Genomic DNA, 22,513 nt, shown 5'->3' on the forward strand with positions numbered 1-22,513 from the left:
ATGGATTGATGTACATCAACCCATGGGCACTGAACACCCATGTCTCAATATGCTTACCATCTTCAAGATCATGAGAAGAGCCTCTCCTTGAACCTGGCTTGGAGCCTGGCCTGGAGCCTGGCCTGGAGCCTGGCCTGGAGTTGGGTTGTGAAAGACAGGCCTCGGCATGCTGTGCCATCAGCTCTCTCTGGGCACTTATTGAAAGACCCTGCAGGATTTCCGGATCTGGAGGCTTGATCAAACTTGCTGCCAGTGGGGACACACGGTTCAGTGATGCTGCCTTCTCCACCTCTTCTATTGTCACTGGCTACAATGCATACAACAACATATTGATCCCTAAAGAAATATTAACATGAGAGATGTGAGTGATGCCAAAATAATGGGGTGTTCTAATGATACTGTCAGGCACAGCCATTTTAATATTATATGATGTTGCAATCTTTCACTGTGGGTGACATACAGATATGTTTTACTGAAGATGTCATACAGATATGTGTTACTGAGGCTGTCAAGCAGAGATGTTTTACTAAGGGTGTAATATAGAGATCATGAACTAAAGGTGACATACAGAATTGTTTTACTGAGGCAGTCATGCAGTGGTGCTCTAATGAGGCTGTCATACAGAGATGTTTTACTGAGGCTGTCATACAGAATTGTTTTACTGAGGCTGTCATAGATCTCTGAGGGCGCCATACATTGGGTTACCAAATGCAGTATAACCTTTATAACACTTAAATGTGTTATTCAGGCAAATAAAATAAAGTGCCTTCGACATGATAGTCTTACGGATATGAACCTTTGTGACATGTAACACTAATGTACACAGACTACTTATACCTTGAAGTGGTCTACATTACATAGCATGTGAGAGCCTTCTAAACTTCAATATGTTTGAATATACATCCAATATTGACTCAATTTTAAACCTCCATATAAAGTTACCCTCCATCATTCCCCAGCGGAGAGTTCACTTGGGCACATTCCTAAATATGATTAACTTGTCCTGACAACAACAGCTTCTCTATCTGGTGAAACATACAGATCTAAATCAAGATGAAGAAACCGTAGCGCTACGATGATTGGAACTCACATATTTTAATACAACTTACAACTGTTGCAGCACAACAATTGCTTTGAGGAACGGGGCCCTGCAAATTACAGGCTGCTATTGTTCCAATCCACATTTACATTTTAGCTGTTAAGCAGCATAAGAGGGCAACAAACAGTGAACAAAATTATACCATTTGTGTTTGCCAAACCAGTCATGAAGTCATACAGCAGTGATCTAGAACCAGGGCCCAGACACACATAATCATGACTACAATGGCTTCAAGCTCACATAGCATACACATTCTTACAACACATCCAAAGCTCTTACATTTTGCCAAATACAACCACTACCAAACACATAACCACCCACTGAAGACAAGTTGAAATATATGTCACCTGCTAGGAGAGCCGATTATCCTCATAGCAGCTGCTTTGAGCAACATCGACAAAACCAGGAAGTAAAGGCATTGTGATTTTTTGTCCCATATCAAGTGGTGAGGTAATAGATATGCAGCATAAGGTGTAGTATTATCTGTTTCCTTGCTTGAAATCACAACTGTGTCAATGACAGAAATCCGATACACTCTAACCACAAAAAAGACACATGTTACACCTTGCTAAACACACACTCCAGTTGCTTTGACTAATCAAGCAAAAAACTGCAGAAATATAGAACCTACCCAAACATCTTCCACCAAGAAAACTGAATGTATTATCAAATCACCTTCATTTACAAAATTAATCTTCAAAGATAAGACAACCCTATTGAACTTATGAGATTAGGGCTGTTACCAGTCCTCTAGAGAGCTATGGCAACCTCCAGGCCTGATATCTCATCCAGCATGTCGCCTCTGTTACTAAATGTAATCTTCCACATGCCAGGGTTGTCTGACATTATTTAACGACTGTTTGTCAGCACCTTGGCACAGCTACTACAAGACAACAACTCTTTCTTTACACATGTACACGTGAGAAAAAGGAGTTATGTATCATCAATTAAGGGTGTACATTTGTCTTATGTACACAGATGCTACATTTCCTGTCCACACAAATTCATTTGGTGGCCATGAAAAAAAAAAAAACTCAATATTGTCAAAAACCATGATTAAATTTCTTACCTGAGTGCTGTACCTGGAGATGTTTTTGCGAGCTCGTCTCCGTGGGACAGGGGCATCTGAGCGAGCTGGAGGTTTCTCTTCTTTCTTCTGGGTGAAGAGCTTCACTTTTTCAGCCAAGCTGAGCCTGATATACAGAATGGGACTAAATAGAGGCTCTCTACTGGGTGACCCATTCTCACGGTCACTTTTCATGGTCAGTGCAAGAAACAACATCTTACAAGAATTACATGATGCAAGTTCCATGCACAACAATGATTCAAGTGGAGATCAAGGCATACTCTTACAATAATCATATCAACAACACTTCTACCCATGTAGGATTCATTCAGAGCAATAGAAACAAGGTCAAACAATTATAATTCAGGCAGTCTTTATAGTCAACATTGCCATTAGTGAATTAGTTCAAAGAATTCTTTCCTGTACTGACATTTTTTTCTCTCAAAACATAACAAATTACAAATTATGCTTTTCCTACACAAGACAAGAACAATTTTATTTCCTATGCATTTCATACCATATGGAGTCACTGGTCACCAATATGATGTTGTATTTGGATGTTTCTACATTCTGGATGATAATATTCAGATTCCTGGACATAAACTCATGATATGGCAAAGTTTGATTGTGTTTAGGGCCTCCCTCTCCTCCCATCAATCCAGAATCAGGAGCTACCCCTCTATACATACTGGCATGTTTTACTATCAGGTCACTCAACCATATCACTGTCTCACTGGCCTGGAATATCATCTGACCACCACACACTGCCTGTCTATCTGACTGACTGAAACTATTGAGTCGTTCACAATTATCATCAAGGGGGTTTATAGACTAGCTTCACTCAAGCAGAAAAATTATTTTGAGTTTGCTGTGCAGATACACTTCATTTACACTAATATGGAAGACACTGTTTTCAAACTCTAGCTAACAACATCGATTCACTTCCTTTTTAAACTAAACGACGCATCAGAATGTATCAACATAACAAAGAACTTTTATATCGTAGGTAATCACATTTCATATTGCTCAGTGACATTGCTCAGTACATTAGGTCAAGTATGATTGTTGTAGTTAGATGTAGGCCAAAATTTTTCCACTTCTGGATTAATGGGTTTCACAAACTTGAGCCATTAAAGCTAAAAAAATGTCAGAATGTATTTCTGTTGCCTGACCTCTTCATGGCAATTACAAGAAAACACCCCTTCCATTGGGCCATTGGACAGAGTTCAGTACTGTAATAGTCAGGCCGCACATGTAAAGGGAAGTAACTCTGCTTGAGACAAATATGTAAAGAGAGATCAGTGTCATCAATGAAGTTAAGAACATGCAACCACAACTGCCAATCAAAACCATGCATGAATGAATAAGAAAAGAAAGTAAAGGTACACAAACACGAAATGATTGGCATGCCATTCTAGAATAAATACTGAACTAGTTATTATGTAACTGTGTCAATGCATGACAGCTTCTCTTCACTGGACTGACACATAAAGAATCTACAGCATTCAGTTCAGTCATTTCTCCTTCACAACAAAACTATTCTTCAATGCACATATTTTGCGCAGCGTCAAAAAAGCAATGTAGTCCATATCAGCAAAAGACAACATCTGTTGGAAGTTCTTTTGTTCACTTGTCCCATAATCCACTAATCTGTGTATGATTATCAACTGCTCTTAACTTAACAATGCTTTGTTCATGTGCTGTATTATGACATCAACATATTTGCTTTCATCTAGTCCTACTAATGGCATCTACCTACTATGTTTCTATGTAAAACTAGAGGCAGCGATCCAGGACCAGTGTTTTGTGTGCATACCAACAATGTTAGTATATGGTTCGTGAATGACTTCTCGTTAGTACCAGATGATGTCTACAGGAGTTCGGTGCAGTTTCACACACAGTGTCACACAGTGTTAAAACTACTGACAGTTAGTCACCACACCAGAAGGACCTAAAGTGAACGTCACGGACTGTACAAAGGGGACATGACTCCCACTAAGGTGATGACAAACAGATTGGGATTGCTAACAAGCAATTACAAAACTAACCCTTTCACTAGCTGGCATTCTGTAGTGATAGTGTTAATTTTGAGGATGGAGACTTAGGTGAGGATGAGGTGGGGTTTCAGCTAAGTCTCTTACCCAACAAGCTCATCCTCTTCTTCAACACAGCTTTCCCCTGGTTCAACTGACTTTGCCCTGGAGATTACTCGAGGTCTTGGAATGTTCACCTCTGGTTTCTTTTCCTCTGCAGGATCTGAGATCTCAGCAGCTGTTTTGACTTCATCTTCTGTTACAGGTTGGGTTCGAGACCGTTCTCGTTTTTTCCGGTCAATATATCTTTTTGCACCACTTGCAGATTTTGCCTTATCCTTTTCTGCTTTAGATCTCTCTTCCATTGCTTTAAACATGGACATTTTGGACGAAACACTTCCTCTAGCTGGATCATCTTCATTCAGGTCCATCTCCAGTGTCAAACTACGTAAATTCTCTGAGGAGTTTCTTCCAAGCAGACTGTCAGCATCAGACAAGATTCCTGAGTCAGTAGTGGAGTCCCTGTTTCCATGGCCCATCTTTGACCTATCTCCCTCCATTATCTCACCTTCTGGAATGGCACTAAGTTCTGCTGCTGTGACTGGTGTTGTTTTGTGCCTTTGGTTTCGAGTCCGACGTTTGTTTTTATCAGGCGATATGTGCTGAGGAAATTCACATTTCTTCCCAACAGGACTTATTTTTTTATTAACGTCTCGCATCTGATTGTATGCATTGATGGTAGTCTTTTTACGAATAAGGGAACGGAAGGCACTCACTGTCTCCAAACTGAAAGGAGACATGATTCGCATCCTGAACATCAAGCTACCATGTCCGCAACATTTACGCCCTAGATGTATCATACGTGGATGGAAGTTTGGATGTTGCCTATACCATGAATGCAAATAGGGCAGCAACCCACAACAGTCTGATAAAACTTTAACGTTTCCCAATTGCAAGTAATATTTTAGAGGACATCTGTACATTTTATGACTATCCCAACTAGTCCTTGATTCAGTGCATGCCTGTATACATATTCCATTTCAAAGTTTTAGCAAGAATCTTTCGAGTTTTGCATTCTATGGTGAAAATTCCAAATCTCCCCAAATCTGACAGACACCTCTAGCTGTTCATCAGTACTGCATTGCCTTGTGTTTCAAGAATTCTGGAGGTTATGCAACAACAGAAATTTTGGCAACTTTAGTTCCATAGTACAGGTGTCTACATCACACTGTTCTGCATGTTTTCACATCACTTGTGTCTTTCAAAACCATATACGCACTGATTTCACTTTGGGAACAATTACAAATGAGTCTCTGACCTAAGCAACTGCTGAATGAATTGATCCTATTTGAGGTAGGTCATGTGGATTTATTTCACTGATTAACTGCTGATATTCTTCTACTCTATCTACAACTAGTTTAGTGTGCAACACCTATTGTCATTTAGACTGTTTTCAGTATTTGAGAAAGGAAAGGAAGTATTGAAACAACATAAACATCAAAAGAAACAGGTAAAGAAAAGAATGACATTAAAAGCACTTTCCCATCACCAACATTAAGAAAGCAAAACAATAATGAGCTGAATTCAGCTGCATCTCTCAGTAAAGCAAAAGTTCAAGTGTCAATCTGTTCTATCTTTCATACCCATTTCACAGTTAAAACTGTTAAAAATACATATGATGTTATTCAACCAAATCTGAAGATGTCAAACTTAAACCCAGAATAAAGGGAAACTCTTGAAGAGCATTCACTAACTTGTCTGCAGCATGAATTTCCTCAATGGTGACAGGTTGTGTTCTTGTCCTCCAATCGTCACGGTTACGGCGCTGGAATTGTTGTCGTCTCTCACTGATTGGTTTGCTGCCAGCAAGGTCCATGACATCTGTCTGTTCTGCTAGCACACTGAGTTTCTCCATCAGCTGTTCTCCGGACACCAGACGATGACTGGAACCAGAGTCGAAGCTGGACTCTGATCGAGATTTCTCCATCCTAGAAATTGAAACATGATAGCTACATTTAACTGTATTTACAAAATATATTTCTTTAAACTTACTTGCTACTAATCAATCACTGACCATAAGGATGATCTCATGCACAAAATATTACATCACAATCATTTCCCAATCACAGCATCATCATAAACTTTTTGCTAAATTGATCAGGACCTCTGACTGGTCATGAGCATTACATGAAAAGCAAGCAATAGCACATTACTGCAGACGAAGCTTGTTTGATATTCTTACCATGATTTTTGCGCAGACTTTGGCGTAGTGAAGCCTGACCTTGACCTGACTGAGCCGAACTTCTCTTCTTCCAGCTTACTCTCCATTTGGGAAATCCTCTCAAAGACGGACAATTTTACTCCTCCATCCCCGTCGCTGTCATCTGAACCTTCAGCCTTCTTCTCCCTCCTGCAATAAGCACAGTATATTTACTGTTCTACTATCTGTGGATAACCTTTTTATTTTATACCCTTATGACATGGTAAACAAAAACATTAATAATCACATAAAATTCCAATCTGTGCTGTGAAAACAGATTTTGTTAATGTACTACTTAAGGTAGATGCCTTATTCTTCAACTACTACCAAAACATACTCCACAGAAATAATTCATACACAAAACTGATTGCATTATATACACATATCAGTCTATGTCTATCATTCCAATTTCTTTATGAAAGTTTTATGAACGTCTGTCCTATGTTATCCTAATCATGCACTCTACCACCAAATCATCTTTGTAATCACAATTATCTCCCCTTATAGCATAGGTTGCCAGTTAAACCACACAGATAAATAAATACTTCACAAGCTGTGGTGGTGGAGAAATTCTGGAGATAAGGCCAATATTGACTTATCTTGTAGGCAATTCAATTCTCTTCTTGGCTAACACAAATCAGTGTGAAGCCTAACAGCTCAATGGAAACTACACATGAAAACCAGTGAAATTGCATTATGGCTTTATAACCTCAAAAAATTGCCTCCGTACTCTGATAGAAATTGCATGAACAATTATTTGAAAACAATATCACATAAACATATCTGACTACATAAAGTAGCAATAAAACTTTGATCCTGGACAGTGATATGAGAGAGCCTTGATCCTTTTATGCACATAAAACATGCTGTCTTTTTTCATTCTTTCAAGTTTGTCTGCTTTAAAGGGCATTGGGCTTTACATTTATTTCATATCCACAGAAAACTTAAAACATTTCAAAATGAAAATTATTTTAATTTTGGAACCTGAAATAGGAAAGGGAATACTTTGAATATTTAAAACCGAAAGAAAGGAATCTGGTCAACAGGACAACATTATCATCAAACAAAGTGTTATTTTAAAGGTATGATCCTTCGTTGTAAACATCCACGTGTTTCATTGTCATGGCAAACTTTTTGCCCAATCAGTGCAACACAGCAGGAGGTATGTGGGTTTTTCACATATACAGCACATGTGTCCTAAAACAGTTTTTAATTTCTTTACAAAACTCCATTACTGAAATGTGCTTCGTCGTAACAAAGCAGAACAACAAACAAAGATTACTGAAGACTATTTGAATGTACTGTTAGTATCACAAAACATTTTGCCTTTGCTGGGTGTCTATCTGCACACTGCAAATACACATGCATGCAATTGTGCATTTACAGAGCCTTCAACATAGCTCCGACAAAGGCGATATTTGCCAGAATAATATTCTGTCAAACAAGGTCTGTCAATTCTTCACGCATTTCTGTGAGGAATACATATGAACACTGGAGCTTTTTGTTTTGAGTTGTTTGTTTTAACCATTTGAGTTGGGAGTCTTAGGAGACATTTTTAAATAAGTTTATTGAATACTGTGGTAGGGCAATATGAACTGTAGAGTTCTCCATGCTATTTAAAATGAATAGACATACAGTTGATAATTAAAATTGAATTTGCACACTTGGGGTTTAAATTGTCTCTCTCCCAGTAAGTCTGGGTCTTTACTTTAAATGCAAGGAACATGAGCAGGTAACCTGTGCCAGTTAATGTTCCAGCATAGAAGGAATAGCTATCTTATTCATAAACTTTTTTCAATTCTTTAGTCATACTTGACTAAATTTTACACCTGTAAATCCATCTTTGTTTTATTCAAGTAAAGTTGATTGAAATTATCACTCAAAGTTGCACCAATGTGTCTTGCCTACCATCAACATCTTATTCTAGACTCAATAGTCATGGACACCTACTGCACTGTTTTGAGTATTTCAAGATAACCATCCAGAGATCATCAAACTCAAAGCCAGTTGCCTGCAACTTGTGTACCTTCTAGACACTGATGGGTCACCAATTTAAGTACCCTCTAGACACAGATGGAGATCACACATTCAAGCACAATCTACACACAGATGGACCACTCTCTAGACACGGATGGGTCACCTACTAAAGAACGATCTACACCCACATGGGGGTCACCCATTCAAGTACCCTCTAGACACAGATGGATCATGCACTAAAGTACCCTCTACACACAGATGGACCACCCACTCAAGAACCTTCTAGACACAGATGGGTCATCAGTATGTTTTCACTGCAAACAGACTATATTCGCAACAGTACTCTAAGGAATACAAGTGACAATATTGGGAAACATACTTTAAGGCTTTTGGCTATAAAATATAAACATATTCATAATTGTCACACTAGGTCCTAATGAGTTAAACATACCTACCTTGTCACATAAGGTTCAATTTCTAGAAAGCCATTTGCACAAGATTCAACAATGCTTTTCACTCCCTATAGTATGGTGAATTTATTGTCTCCCCAAGACTGTACATGATGTAGGTGGAATCTCATGCCTCACCTTTCACACAGATAAACTCTGCCCTGCTAGCACTGCTGTAAGGTATGGAAGTGATTAGACAATAATTCTATCACGGCTAATAAACCCTCCACTCTTCCTGGGAGAGCCAGAGCAAAACATAAGCTATATCTCTTCCAGACAAGTCATGTCATCATCATGAAAGGATGCAAACATATATCCACCAACCTTGTTATCAAGCATCTCAGAGTAGGATTAAGAAAACAAATTGGAAGGTTTAAAAAATCTCCGAAGTCATGTAATCACTGAAGATGACATGTGAACACAAGCAACTTGAAAAACTTTCCTGAATGCATGTTGATGATAGTGATCATAGGGGATGGGAAGAACATTGATTCACACGTACACTCACATTCCTATACAGTATTAGACAAGTACATCTCCCTCCTGCCCTTCCTTGTGCCCTGTTAGGAGCATGCTCCCAGCACTGCTCCCTCCCTCCCACCCTACCTTCAGTGATCCCTCCAGACCATGGTTCTACAAGTTCTGTTAATATACTAGGGCAGCAAGCACCACAGGACATGTATCTGGTGTGCTGCACTCAATGGTGTTGGCATCATATTTCCACATTCTTGTACAGTATTTATAGTCATGCAAGTTGTGACTACCATGTACTGCAGCTTGAACATGTGGTGTACCGTCATGGATTCTGGTAACCATAGACCATATCCATTCCACAAGGCCACATATCTGGGGGCCTAAGTGTCAGGTGTGATTACTTCATATCACACTCAATAACACACTGTAACTAGACTTCACAGCCAGTGTCCTGATGTCCATATAAGTCAAGTGTAAAGGTTTTCAGACCACCAGATAACAACCTACTAAATAAACTCCACAACTCCACTACAGCATATAATGATAAATTATGTCAAAGCCCTTATTAGAATGATGATTTATATTAAAATGGCAAATTTCAAATGGTTCTTGAAATATTTGAGCCTTTGGGAGGTTGGCATAAGGACTAGAAGACTGTTGGAAGATTTTTCTATCCTTTCTTCAGAAAGAATGAACAGATTTCTGGGTTGTTTAAAAACCTTTTCATTGAAAATATTTCCACATCATCCTTTATGTAACAGTGAGTGTCTCAAAGGAAAATATTAACTTCTGAATTTGATACGTAGAAACAATGACATAATTTCATTCTACTGAAACAACTAAGATCATGCTATAACATCATAATTTCTCACCTTTGAACTTCCTGTATATCCTCAATAACTGACATAGATGTACATTTACGCTCCTCTTCATCTGACATGTCATTCTCCTTTTCTCTCTGTCTCCGTAACCTCTCTGCAAGTTCAGGGTCTACAATTGGTCTAGCTGGCTGTTTTGGTAGGGATGGAGTGCGCTTCAAAATACCTTTCCTGCGTTCCAATGAATCTGTCCTCTTGATGGAGGTATCCTTAAGGGATTCTGCTCTGCGTAGACTGGATGAAGAATACCTGTCAGAGGATGTGTTTTCCCTAGTGTCAATCCTCAAAGAATCCACACTTTTGCTGGTAATGGGGTCGAGTTCATTAGATGATTTCTTGGCACTTTCCCTAATTTCCGATAACCCTTCAGTTCTACCAGTTAAGTCTCTATTTGTCTTACCACTATCTGTATCACCATGATAGGATTTAGAAGGTGAGATGGAACTTTCATCATGTTTATCTTTCTTCTTTCTATCTGTAACCCATTTCTCATCCAGAGGCATGACATAATCTGCTTCTTCACGGTCCAACTTGCCTGCAAGTCTGTGAGAGGTGTGCGTAATGGAAACATCTCCAGTATCTCCCACATTGTCAGAACTTTCCCTTATCTTGCTTTCAGTTGTAAAATCACTGGTGGTTTGTCTGCTGACATTGTGCTCTTTAGAGTTATCTCCCTTTGTGACAGAGGTGCCTGATATAGTGGCTGATGTGCATGATGTGATGGAGGATTCAACACTTTTAATCAGCTGCTCGGCCTCTGAAATTGATTCCTGACTCGACCTTTTGCGCTGTAAAACGAGTGGAACAGGTGCAAGCATTTCTGAGTCCGATGACAGGGCTGCAGGACTGTCCAACTCTTCTGTCACCCTGTTTAATAGTGCTAGAGAGGAATCAAGTGTTTTTAAACTGGTTTTTGTCTCAGATATGTTTGATGAATTACATGATTTATTATCCCGTTCTTTTGAATCATTGTCAGACAGTGAATCAGTCTGCTTTCGCCTTGCTTTCAAGACAGCAGCTACTTCACCATCAGCAATGACCTCCTCCACCTCAGCCGCCTTCCATGTATCAGCCTTCTCATACTTTGATGGTGTTTTCGAGGCATTTCTCACTCGGTCTTCCTCTTCTTGCTTTTCAACAATATTGCTACGTTTCCCCAGCACATCAGCCAGTTCTGGGGTTGGTTTATCAGTATCACCACTAAACCTTCTGCGCATGAAATCTGATTTGAAACTACTTGTTCTCTGAACTTTACTGTCCGTTGTCTCGGTTGAGCCATGTATGCGTAGACTCTGCGTTCGTTCAGGTGTACGTCTTGAACTCTCGGTATTAGACTCATCACTGGGGCTGCTGCTTATCACGACAGGGTCCTGTCTCCGTATAGGTAACACACGTCTGCGTGATATATTTGTCTCTGTGTCAGACTTTTCAGAACTGGACGCATCAGAATTAGAAAACCTCTGTATCAGAGAAGATATATCCTTCTTGTGAGACAATGGACGTATAAGATGTGAGCTGGAATCATCAGATGTAGTCTCCTTCAATCTCTTCTTTCCTTCTTCTCTTCCAGTGTGGCTGATAGTGATAGAACTTGGACCCTGTTTAGAAAACACCCAATTCATAAGCATGTTAATTCAGTGTCAATACTATTTGTAATCAACACATATCTCACAACATTTACTCTCCACATTTATTTCAAACACAAATTCAGATTATCCTATTTCAAAACATCTTCATTATATTTGAATAAGTCTGTGCATCCAATGTAAATAGATGTTCACAACCCACATGCCATCTAGGTAGATAACATGAAATCTCCACTTCACTACATCACTCAAAACTATTACTAATCACAAAATATGTGGTGCAAGGACTCGGAATAAAAAGACAAAACAAACACCTCAACAAAACATTCATAATGATTCACAAACAAATTCAATGAAGTTCTACACTTTCTTTAACAGAAAATTTATCTAACACTGCACCACTTACTTTGGGATATCATGTATAATCAAACTCTTTCAAATCTAAACTTTCAAAAAAACTGAGCCACAAGTGTCTGTACCTCACTGAACTTAAGAAGTAATAATTTAATAACACTTCAAGAAGTATTTGTTACAAATATCTATTGTGGATTAAGAAAATGCATGCAAGAAAAAACTTGCATAACAATTTTGTTCAAACAAGATGAGAATATAGGCGAGAACATGGTTGAAAAGTGTAGCTCCTTCCACTACAAAGGTCAGTGTCACAAAGGATGACTGAGATATGTACATTTCAAGTAGTACAATAAAAAAACCACTTCTGAAGTGTTTTGTAAGGCTGACCAACACAAAAGTGGCTTTGGCAAGCCAAGAGGCAGCTGACGCACTAAACTGGTACTGATCATGATATGAACTTAACATTATGTTTTCCTGAAAAAACACGTAATTGGTCAATTTCAAATTTCATGACACATGCAAAAATGGCCAAGTTTCAGTACCGGCACCATAGTGGCCATGTCTAAAAATGAGATACAAAATCTGTCAGAAAGTTTGAATCAAGATTCTGTTTTTTTATACACTGTTAGTTTCACTGACCTTGTAGTTTCAGAAAGTATGTATAAAATGGTAAAGTTAAGACTTGATAGCATCACAACTATAGCTCAACGTGACTTTCAGTCATGTGAGATAAACATATATGTTTATTTCATAATTTCTAAATGACATTAAAAAAATCTTTTTAAAATAAATGAATGAAGAATATGTATTTCAAATTTGTAGAAGAAAGGTATACCGTAGAGACATGCGGTTTGTTAGACTGCGCTACCCGCTCCACCAGCGCCCGGGCACGTGACTTGATGTTAGCTGTGGGTGCAGCAGAGGAGAGGGGGGGATTGTGGGTAGTGTTCAGGTCAGTGCGACCTGAACGTAGTTGTAGATGTGTTGACTGTATATAAGAAACCTGGATATAGATGTTGTTAGTATGATGAACATGTTAGTGGAAAGATTCAGAGTGCTATAAAGTTCTAGTAATACAAAGAGATTTCAAGACATGTCACTAAGTATCTTGTCTATATCTAGCCAAACTGACTGTAAGATATTGATAATTTCACCTACAAACCATTACACCCTCCAAATATCGCAGATAAACTGCTGTCTCAATTTCTGCATACTAACTGTGAACCTCAAATATATTGTCTGCCATATTTCATGGAAAAGCAACTTTGCAAACACATCTGTCTGATCAAACCTTTCAAATGACTCACTGAGAACCTCTCCTGCATTTCCTAAACCCACTGACCCTTTTTTTCGACCTCAATGGCTGCATACACACTTTGCACAAATACATGACTGTAGCCCAAACTGTTCACTCCTTTCGTCAACAGTTTTATAACTAGCATAAATTGTGAGAGATTACTACAACACAGAAGTAGCTAACACACTTGCACTGTGGTGTTAACTGGTTTTCCTGCAATCCATATATAGGATACAAAAAAGTTGTTCATCTAACGTAGGTACAGTTCACCTAGGACATTCAAATAGCACTCTTGCTCAAAAGGCTTGAAATAAAAATGGAAGCCATTCAAACTGCACAAAAAGTCTTTCACATATTCTCTCTCCTTTTATAGTTATTTGAAAGTATAATATCTATCACAATATTTTCAAAGGAACATTTTAGTTTATCAAACTACAAAAACATGTCAAGGTATATACATGAATACATCATTAACAATTTCGCACACTTGTCCAGTCATTCACTTACATTAATTAACCCTGATGACGACTAAGAACAATACAGGAATAAACATGTGATGAAGAGTGAGTGACTGAGGACATGAAAAGTCAGGACTTGTAGTTTGACTATTGCTAGGTACACACACAGACAGGCAGGCAGACCACATTCTTCATCTGAACACCCTGAATACCTGGCTTACTATGTACACCCAGCCTGTTGAACAAACCTGCCTAAGGTCATTCAATATTTGTACATAAAGCACCTGCTATCTACATGCCAAGAACATGCAAACCATCTTGTATATTAGCTTCCTTATCAAACCAGTACATTACATACTCATCACACACACGATATATGCGTTAAACTCATGAGTTAAAACTAGAGGTAACATTTTGTCAACATTCAGACATTTTGATAATCATGGCTATCTTAATGCCAAGGTTACATAAAAAGGCACTCTGCATTCACTACTTTGAAAAACAAAAGAAGATATGTATTATGTTTGAAAAAGGCAGGAAATTATAGGTCTACATAAATAGCTTTATTTAAGATGCACACACACACAAAGAAACCACTGTTACTGAAGTAGCAAAAGAAATCCTACTTCTCTGACAATTTAATGGTAGTAAAAATAATTAAATGAAACATCCTCCTTTTACAAAAGATTCAAAATATGATTAGTGTTCACAAGTGAAAGGTTTACTTTTCAGAATGTGCAAATGAATCAGCCTTTGCACACAGCAAATGAGATATCAGTACAACATTTTTCTGCAATGTATTTAACCTTATAAATAGTATCTACTCTTACCAGGAAGTCGAGGCATGGCACATTTATGATAAAACTACTTAAACACATTTAAATCTTATGATAAAACTACCAAACATATCCAAATCTTATGACAAAACTACCCAAACATATCTAATCTTACAATAAAACTACCTGAACATATTCAAATCTTATAGTAAAACTACCCAAACATATTCAAATTGTATTGTCTGTCTTAATTCATGGAAGAAGGAAAGGGAGAGTAGAGTAGAAAACAAAGTGAAGAGTTGACCACTTACCTTGTCCTTGTCTGATGAGGTGTCTACAGTGCCAAGTTTGGAGGAATCTGGAAAACAGAAACCTCACATAAATATTATTCAGCACAAAGGCATTTCTTAATATGATCAAATTTACTATCACTACACAAAATCTCCTCAGTGTAGGGTCCTTTCTCTTCAAAAGTGTGCATCAACTCTGCATTACTAAAAACATGTTGTGATTTCAGCAAAATAACCAAAAGAACTGTTTGTTGTCTAACAATAAGACCAAATGAAGATGGGGGCATTAGTATGACTGTATCTACAGCTGCCAGCCCATGTTCACAGTTGAACTGAATATCTGTACAAGTTCCCACGAACACGTAAGTCAGCACTGGTAAATACAAGATGACAGATTAAAACACTACCTAATTGGGGTAATTGGGATAGCATGTTTTTTCTGTACTATATTGATGACAAGACATATTTTTCTGCTTCAGGGCAATACATTTAAATTAAAACTGTGTTTTTACAATTTAAAAAGTAAAACCTTTAACAACAAACAAATAGTAAAAAATGAAAGAAACTTCACAAAGGTAATTCATGTACTTCCATATTGTCAAAATCAATTGTCAAACACCTCTAACCTCTAATATGATCTCCGTCTGAGATACAAAACATCAATATGTGTGTTGGAGATCAGCTGCTTCTCAACTGCCAGAGTAATATTTCATTGTGTTATACTGACTTGTATCTTTACCTTTCCATGGCAAGTGTTGGAAGCAGTGCCTGTCCCTTAGTACACACACAAGACACACTGTCTCCACATGTATTCCTGATTACCATATTAGCCAGAATAACCAATTGATAAGTTAGAAAATTTATCAAGTGTCCTAGATATGAAATGTGGCTGTCCTAGATATGAAATGTCATTGTCCTGGATGTTAAGTTTTGGTGTCCTATATATGAGGTGTCAGTTTCCTGGACATGAAGTGTTGGTGTCCAAGACATAAAGTGTCAAGTCTCTTGGATGTAACATGTTGGTGTCCTAAATATGAAGTGTCAGTCCCTTGGACGTAAAGTGTGGGTGTCCTAGATACAAAGTGTTGATGTCCTAGATATGAAATGTCATTGTCCTGGATCTGAAGTTGGTGTCCTGGACATGAAGCGTCAGTCTCTTGGACATAAAGTGTTGGTGTCCTAGATATGAAGTGTCAGTCTCTTGGACGTAAAGTGTTGGTGTCCTAGATATGAAGTGTCAGTCTCTTGGACGTAAAGTGTTGGTGTCCTAGATATGAAGTGTCATTGTCCTGGATGTGAAGTGTTGGTGTCCTAAATATGAAGTGTGGGTGTTTTAGATTTGATTAATGTCAGTGTCCTAGGCATTAAGTTTTGATGTCCTAGATATGAAGTGTCAGTTTCCTGGAAATAAAGCGCTGGTGTCCTGAATATGAAATGTCAGTGTCCTGCGTTTTAAGTGTTGGTGTCAAGGATATGAAGTGTTCATGACCTGGACATGATGTATGGGTGTCCTTTATGTCAAATGTTGGTGTCCTGGACGTAAAGTATCGCTGTCCTAGAAAAGAAGTGTGGGTGTCCAACATGAGGTCAGTGTCCAAATTGGTAAGAAGGGTGGGTGCTCTAGATATGAAGTGTTAGTGTGTCCTGCTGATGTGAAGTGCTGGTGTCCTGGATGTTAAGTGTCAGTGTCCTGGATGTGGTGGGACAGTGTTCTAGACATAACCAACACAACATGAGGCCAGTGTCAGTCTCCTGCATGCCATATGAAAGAAGGGATATTAATGTTGACCTATATTTTAACATCTGACAACCGACTGCGTCATAAATTGCCTCACTAATCTTTTATTGTCTCACACATCCAGAATCAGTCTCTCTTGATGAGAGATTTCCAGTGCAATAAACATCAGCTGGCTTCTGAAGTGAGTCACTGTTACATACTGCAGTGACAATCTCAAGATTTCTCTTTCATTTGGGAGTGCACACACAGTGAACACAGAATAAAATGCAATGACGCTGACTAGCTTTGATTACAGACATCAAATGCAGTTCAACATATTATGATTGCTGCCTTATATGACTTAGGAAAAGCACAGTGAAACTACACACAAACACGTTCCAAGTCAAAATCCTTGTTACTTTTGATATCTTGTAGTAAGAGTATTTGCCTTGTAAGCTAACAAAAACAATCATGGGGCTTATATATAATATAGTAAGCAGCAGTTTAAGTCACATACATTTCACACCCATATGTCAGGCAATCAAGCCAACATCACATGGGTGGTTCCGTTTGCTGGTTAATTATTGATCAATTCCCTGTACAAACTTGGAGAAATGAGATTTAATGGTAGACGACATGTAATGATATTGACAACTACTGAGCTACACTGGGTGTATTGAGTCATGCCTGGAGGACTCTGGGGTTGTATATATCAACATGTGGACACCAACAATACCAGGATATGTTATACATTTCACTGTTGTCCATTTTAACTTGTGTACAGTTGACCCTGTCACTGGCCTTGGCCATTGTCAACCTGATATGAACACACAAAATGGAGGGAAATCTGGCCAACCTGTGTCAACATGGTCAGTGGGAACAAAGGGCTGTTACAGAAAGCTTTCGGAAATCAAAACAGTGTTATTTCTTGGAATTAGCAAGGAATGCCGAAGAGTTGTAATAACCAGACAGGAACCATATCAAGAAGACCTTTCAGGATGTAACCACCCTCTCAAAGGTCATCCACTGCATTAAAACCGAATATCACACTGTGAAATAAAGGTATCTAAAATGTTTATTGAGTTGCTTATAAATCATATTCAGTTTGTGTATGCATATAAATTATATTCAGCAGCATCTTTGATCACATACAATCATATGAAGAAATGATCACATTAGGTCATCCATAATGCACCACAATGATTTTATCAAATTAAGCTCTTTTCAAAAGAAAAAGATTATAAAAATACCTTTAAGCTTTATGAATTTGTTGATATGCATATATTTCCGAACATTACTGACTTCTGAGTTGCATAAATGTACCAAATATGAATGAAAAGTCAATTGCACACCATTCTAACCCAGTGTAGAATTGTTTGTTTACAATCAGCACCTAGAAATGCAATGTTCGAACCAAACATATTTATGTTTTCTACACAAAACATGATGAAGGAATCCCAAGACCTGGACTTACACCAGGCAGCTCACTCGCCTTCTGTCCTGGATGAGACTGTAGTTGATAACAAAGAACCTGCACACTGTACAGGTCTGTCTCCTACAGATAAACCCTGATCTGAGAATGTCACACTGGCTGTAAATCAGTCTGTTTCCTTCCTTCAGCTGAGGATTGGGTCATAGCTGTGACAAACACTAGAGGCTCTGGCCTCAGATAATCAACCACTAATGAAGAGCGTCTGGTGGGAAACAAGGCAAATGTTCCAGCACATCCAGAATTTTGTGCTTCAGTTCAAGAAACAGATTCAGACAACTGTCATAATAAGGTTTTCTATTAATCTCTATCTCAGTTATAATTCTCATACTTTGTTTTTGTTTTACTCTTTGAATTTTTCATAAGCTGAACATAATCTTAATTTTATGCTGATTATTAAAGTGCAGATGAGTAATATTGCCTATGAAAACAGTATCGATATAGAATATCTATCCTAAATCACATTTGGTAATATATCCTCTGCCATACACACAAAAACACACATGCAGTGGGGAAAAACTGTATTATTGGTTCTTCTGTATGTTTCGAGATGAAAAAAATATAGAAGTAAATCTCAATTTAAACCATGATGTAAGATTTGTGTTCACTTTGAAAATGTTTTGTGAAAGCCATTTAGGGACCAGTGAAAACTAATTGTAAACAATCAGTAATCAACTGTTTCATCGGTGTGGATGTTTACAACTTACAGCTTGTATCATATACAAAGATGAAAGAAGCAAAAACAAGGATTTAAGTATGCATTGCAATCCATTTTACGTTTCATGTAAGCCATGAAGTGGATTTGTGTTCGACATTCTGATGACCTATTTATGGTTCTGATCATACCTCATTTTCAAGGCTTTTACTTGGTTTACTTACTCCTGGTAAGTTGACCCAACGTATCAAAACACAGATTTCACTGTTGTGTGTTGTCAAGGTTTATGGAGTAATTACAAATGATAAAGATAACTATTTTACAATAACTTGTGATCATAAAGTTGATCTGGGTCTGCAGCATTGGGATCTTATCTATATAATAAAAGGAAGATGGTTGGTTACAAATATACAGATGTTATTAAGACTTGTTAAACCAACCATGAAGCAGTCCATACACAAAAGCAACAGAAACTTCACAGTCATTTGAGTGTTCTAACAAAATCATTTCCACAAAAAAGTACTGTGGGATCGACAAAGAAGCGGTATAACCACTTATCTTATTGCCTCTCCCTTCACTTAAAACTTGCACACAATGTAACAGTGAATGAAGATAAATGGACAAAAATACAAAATTTTACAAAGTGAAGGTGACAGTATTAATGCTTAATACTGAATAAATAGATTTGGAAGAAATGTCCTATTGCAAGGAAATGACTTATGATATTTCTGAAGCTGTATCTACAACATCCTAGGATTCCTCAAGGTAAAACTATAAAACTCTGGAAAGATTTCAAAATTTCAAGATTTACTTTTTCTGTTAAAGCTCAGTTACAACAAAGAACATCCTATCTGTTGTATCCTAATATTTAGTGTAGTATAAAAGTACACTCTGTGTCTGTTTTGTTAGATGCTGGGCTAATGAAACAAAATGCATCTTCAGAATAATAACTGCAATTACACACTGAATTGTCATAAACTTAATAAATCTCAAAAATTAGTCAGAAATGAGATCACTATGCCCACATCTGAGGCAGGAGTGAATTTGGCACAATCTTAATATGTAGTTAATTTGATTCTTATTATCTTTCACTATCTTGAATTAAGTGAGTGAACTTGCACTGACACCACTGGAAGGAAATTCCAAATACTGACTAGCTAAGGAAACTAGTTCTGCATTCATATGTCAAATACCTATAGTTTATAAAGTGCTGCCAGATACGAGATGTAAAGTGCAAGGTGACAAAGAAACCAATGCTGGAAAAAGTGAAAAGATATCCCACTGGGCAGCAGGCAACTAAGTTTACGCTGCAGCGTGCACCACTCTCAATACAGCTGCTACATCAAAGCAAGGCAGGCATCCACCATATCAGTGATACATAGCACTGCAGCTTGTCATCTACAGTGATGGATGGAGCCTGAAATGCTGCTTTCTTGTACATCACACACCATGACAGACACAGCACATTGCCAGTATAACTCTCATACCTATTCCAATAGAAACAGAGAGCTGCACAATGAATGATGTCACTAGTTACTACAGCACTAAGTAACATGTGAACAAGTGCACATGCCCATTGCAATATTGATCACACATTTCACAAATACATGAACACATTTTGTCAAACATGGCAATCACATCTTAGCTCTGTATACCCAACAAATGGCCCCATATATGTGACAGGTGTCCCCCAAACCAAATGTACCAAATGACATTATACTTCCCTCTACTTTAGACTTATTTGCCTCTTGCTAAAGAAATACATTAAAGCAATAACACCCCATTGACATATATACACTTTTATTTTTATCCTGTTTTAATAAACTGATGGAGTTAGCGCTATCCCATCATCTTCCAGTCAACATATTGACAAATAAAAAATATTAATATCCACCTCCATTTGCAAATGTTTCATAAATGGGACATTATTATTTCATTCCCTCCTTGAAGTTTTCAAGAATGACTGATACTCTGTATGAGGGTGGGACAGATTGATTGCTTCAAGCAAAGGTAGTGTGTGACACCAAACACAGCTATGGGTCACTGCATATAGCACACTTCATCCAATATTCACACGCTTCATTTTAGCAACACACATGGGAACTAATGTTACAGTTGTCATGAACTGTCAAAACACACACAGGAGGTGTAACATCATACACTCAGCATAGGTATCAACATTTTCATAGATGGTCATCAATTCACCAGCCTGCGACTGTACACGGTACTACTGTAAGCACTGTCATTTATCACACTGCCACTCATGCTAATGATGGATATAGGGTCCTGTAATGTTGTGTCTAATGAACCATAACAACAATCATTTATCACTCAAATTCATGACTGATGTTGGCAAGTGAAACTTACAAGTTGTGAGAGAACAAGAAAGAAAGATAATGTTGTGTGATGAAGCACTGTGAATCCTCCACTGGCTACATATGTCTGTTACCTGTGACCTAGATAGGCTGAAATGGATGAATGACTTACTTGTAACTCGGAACACATGTGTATATGAGGATTTATACACTTCGGACTGCATGGCTGGTGTCAGCATCAACAAGCACCACAACTGTCAAAGAGTCTGGCACTCCTAAGCTAGGCAATTTAATCAGCCTGTTCACCTGGTGACACATTCAACATCCACTGATCCAAGAATCCAGACACAATCATCTGTGGTCAATACAGTCAACATTTACAGTGCTGCTGGACATCATCAATAATCAGATCAACTGACTGCAATAGGTGTATAGCATCCAACTGAAGCCTCTATCCCAAGTCAAGGCATACACAGGTATACAGCCACACCTGATGGCAGCACACCACCATACACATGTATACAACCCACACCTGACAGCAGCACACCACCGCGAGATGCTATTGTCATCTGACAGCTCACGGCACACGGCGGCGGGTGTACAGTCGTCTTGATCACAGCTGACTGACCAGCATTCCCTGTTGGACTGAATGTCCTTGGGTCATACTGACCTCATCCACTGTAGGTATAGCTGTGACAGGTGGACACTTGGTCACTTCACTATGCTTCATTGACCATCCCCTACAGCCAGAACTGATCCTGACCCGATACAGCTCATCACTGTCCTCTATACTGGGCACTGTCACCATAATGCTTGCAAGAGATATTAATATTACATGACTTATATAGAGCTTCTAGGATGTGCCCAGGTTGGAATGTAAACAGTAGTTAACCCTTCAGGTTTATTCAATATGATAAAAGCTGACAGGGTGTTTACACAGCCTATCAGTGCTATCACCTAGATGCTGATTATTGACAGTTTATGCATGAAAACACACAACACTCTGAAAACTGCTTCAAGATAAATACTTAAAGCCACAAAGAATCCATGCTAATCATTAAGTTTCACAAAATGTCACACACCTATGTATCCATTATAGCCACTTTAGGTACATCTTTGCTTGGAAAGGCTACTCCCTATAATTCATGAAAGTCAACTGGTCATGCTTGAATATCCACCGCTGACCCAATTTTCAGTCACATCAAAGGATCTGATACTGAGGTAAAAAAACACTTTTATCTCCTTAAATGGACGCCTGTCTCAAAGTCACATCATGGTCTGGGATCAAATATGTGTATACATGTAGGGCCAAATCTTAGACTATGCTGGAAAGTATTCAC

General features: G+C 38.2%; 1 protein-coding gene across 3 annotated transcripts in view; it reads right to left on the bottom strand.

Annotated features, from left to right (window-relative positions):
* Positions 1-22,513, bottom strand: part of LOC137254667 (supervillin-like) — a 140,170-nt gene that overhangs the window by 31,316 nt on the left and 86,341 nt on the right. For all 3 annotated transcript variants that reach the window (XM_067792510.1, XM_067792509.1, XM_067792508.1), the window contains exons 6-13: positions 15,019-15,065; positions 13,012-13,179; positions 10,231-11,834; positions 6,441-6,608; positions 5,953-6,186; positions 4,307-4,984; positions 2,169-2,292; positions 58-307 (exon numbers count right to left, since the gene is read on the bottom strand). In XM_067792510.1, coding sequence (XP_067648611.1) covers positions 58-307; positions 2,169-2,292; positions 4,307-4,984; positions 5,953-6,186; positions 6,441-6,608; positions 10,231-11,834; positions 13,012-13,179; positions 15,019-15,065 — 3,273 coding nt within the window. The remainder of the gene's footprint in view (positions 1-57; positions 308-2,168; positions 2,293-4,306; positions 4,985-5,952; positions 6,187-6,440; positions 6,609-10,230; positions 11,835-13,011; positions 13,180-15,018; positions 15,066-22,513) is intronic.

This window comes from Haliotis asinina, chromosome 10 (assembly GCF_037392515.1).
Source record: "Haliotis asinina isolate JCU_RB_2024 chromosome 10, JCU_Hal_asi_v2, whole genome shotgun sequence".
Lineage (NCBI taxonomy): Eukaryota > Metazoa > Mollusca > Gastropoda > Lepetellida > Haliotidae > Haliotis > Haliotis asinina.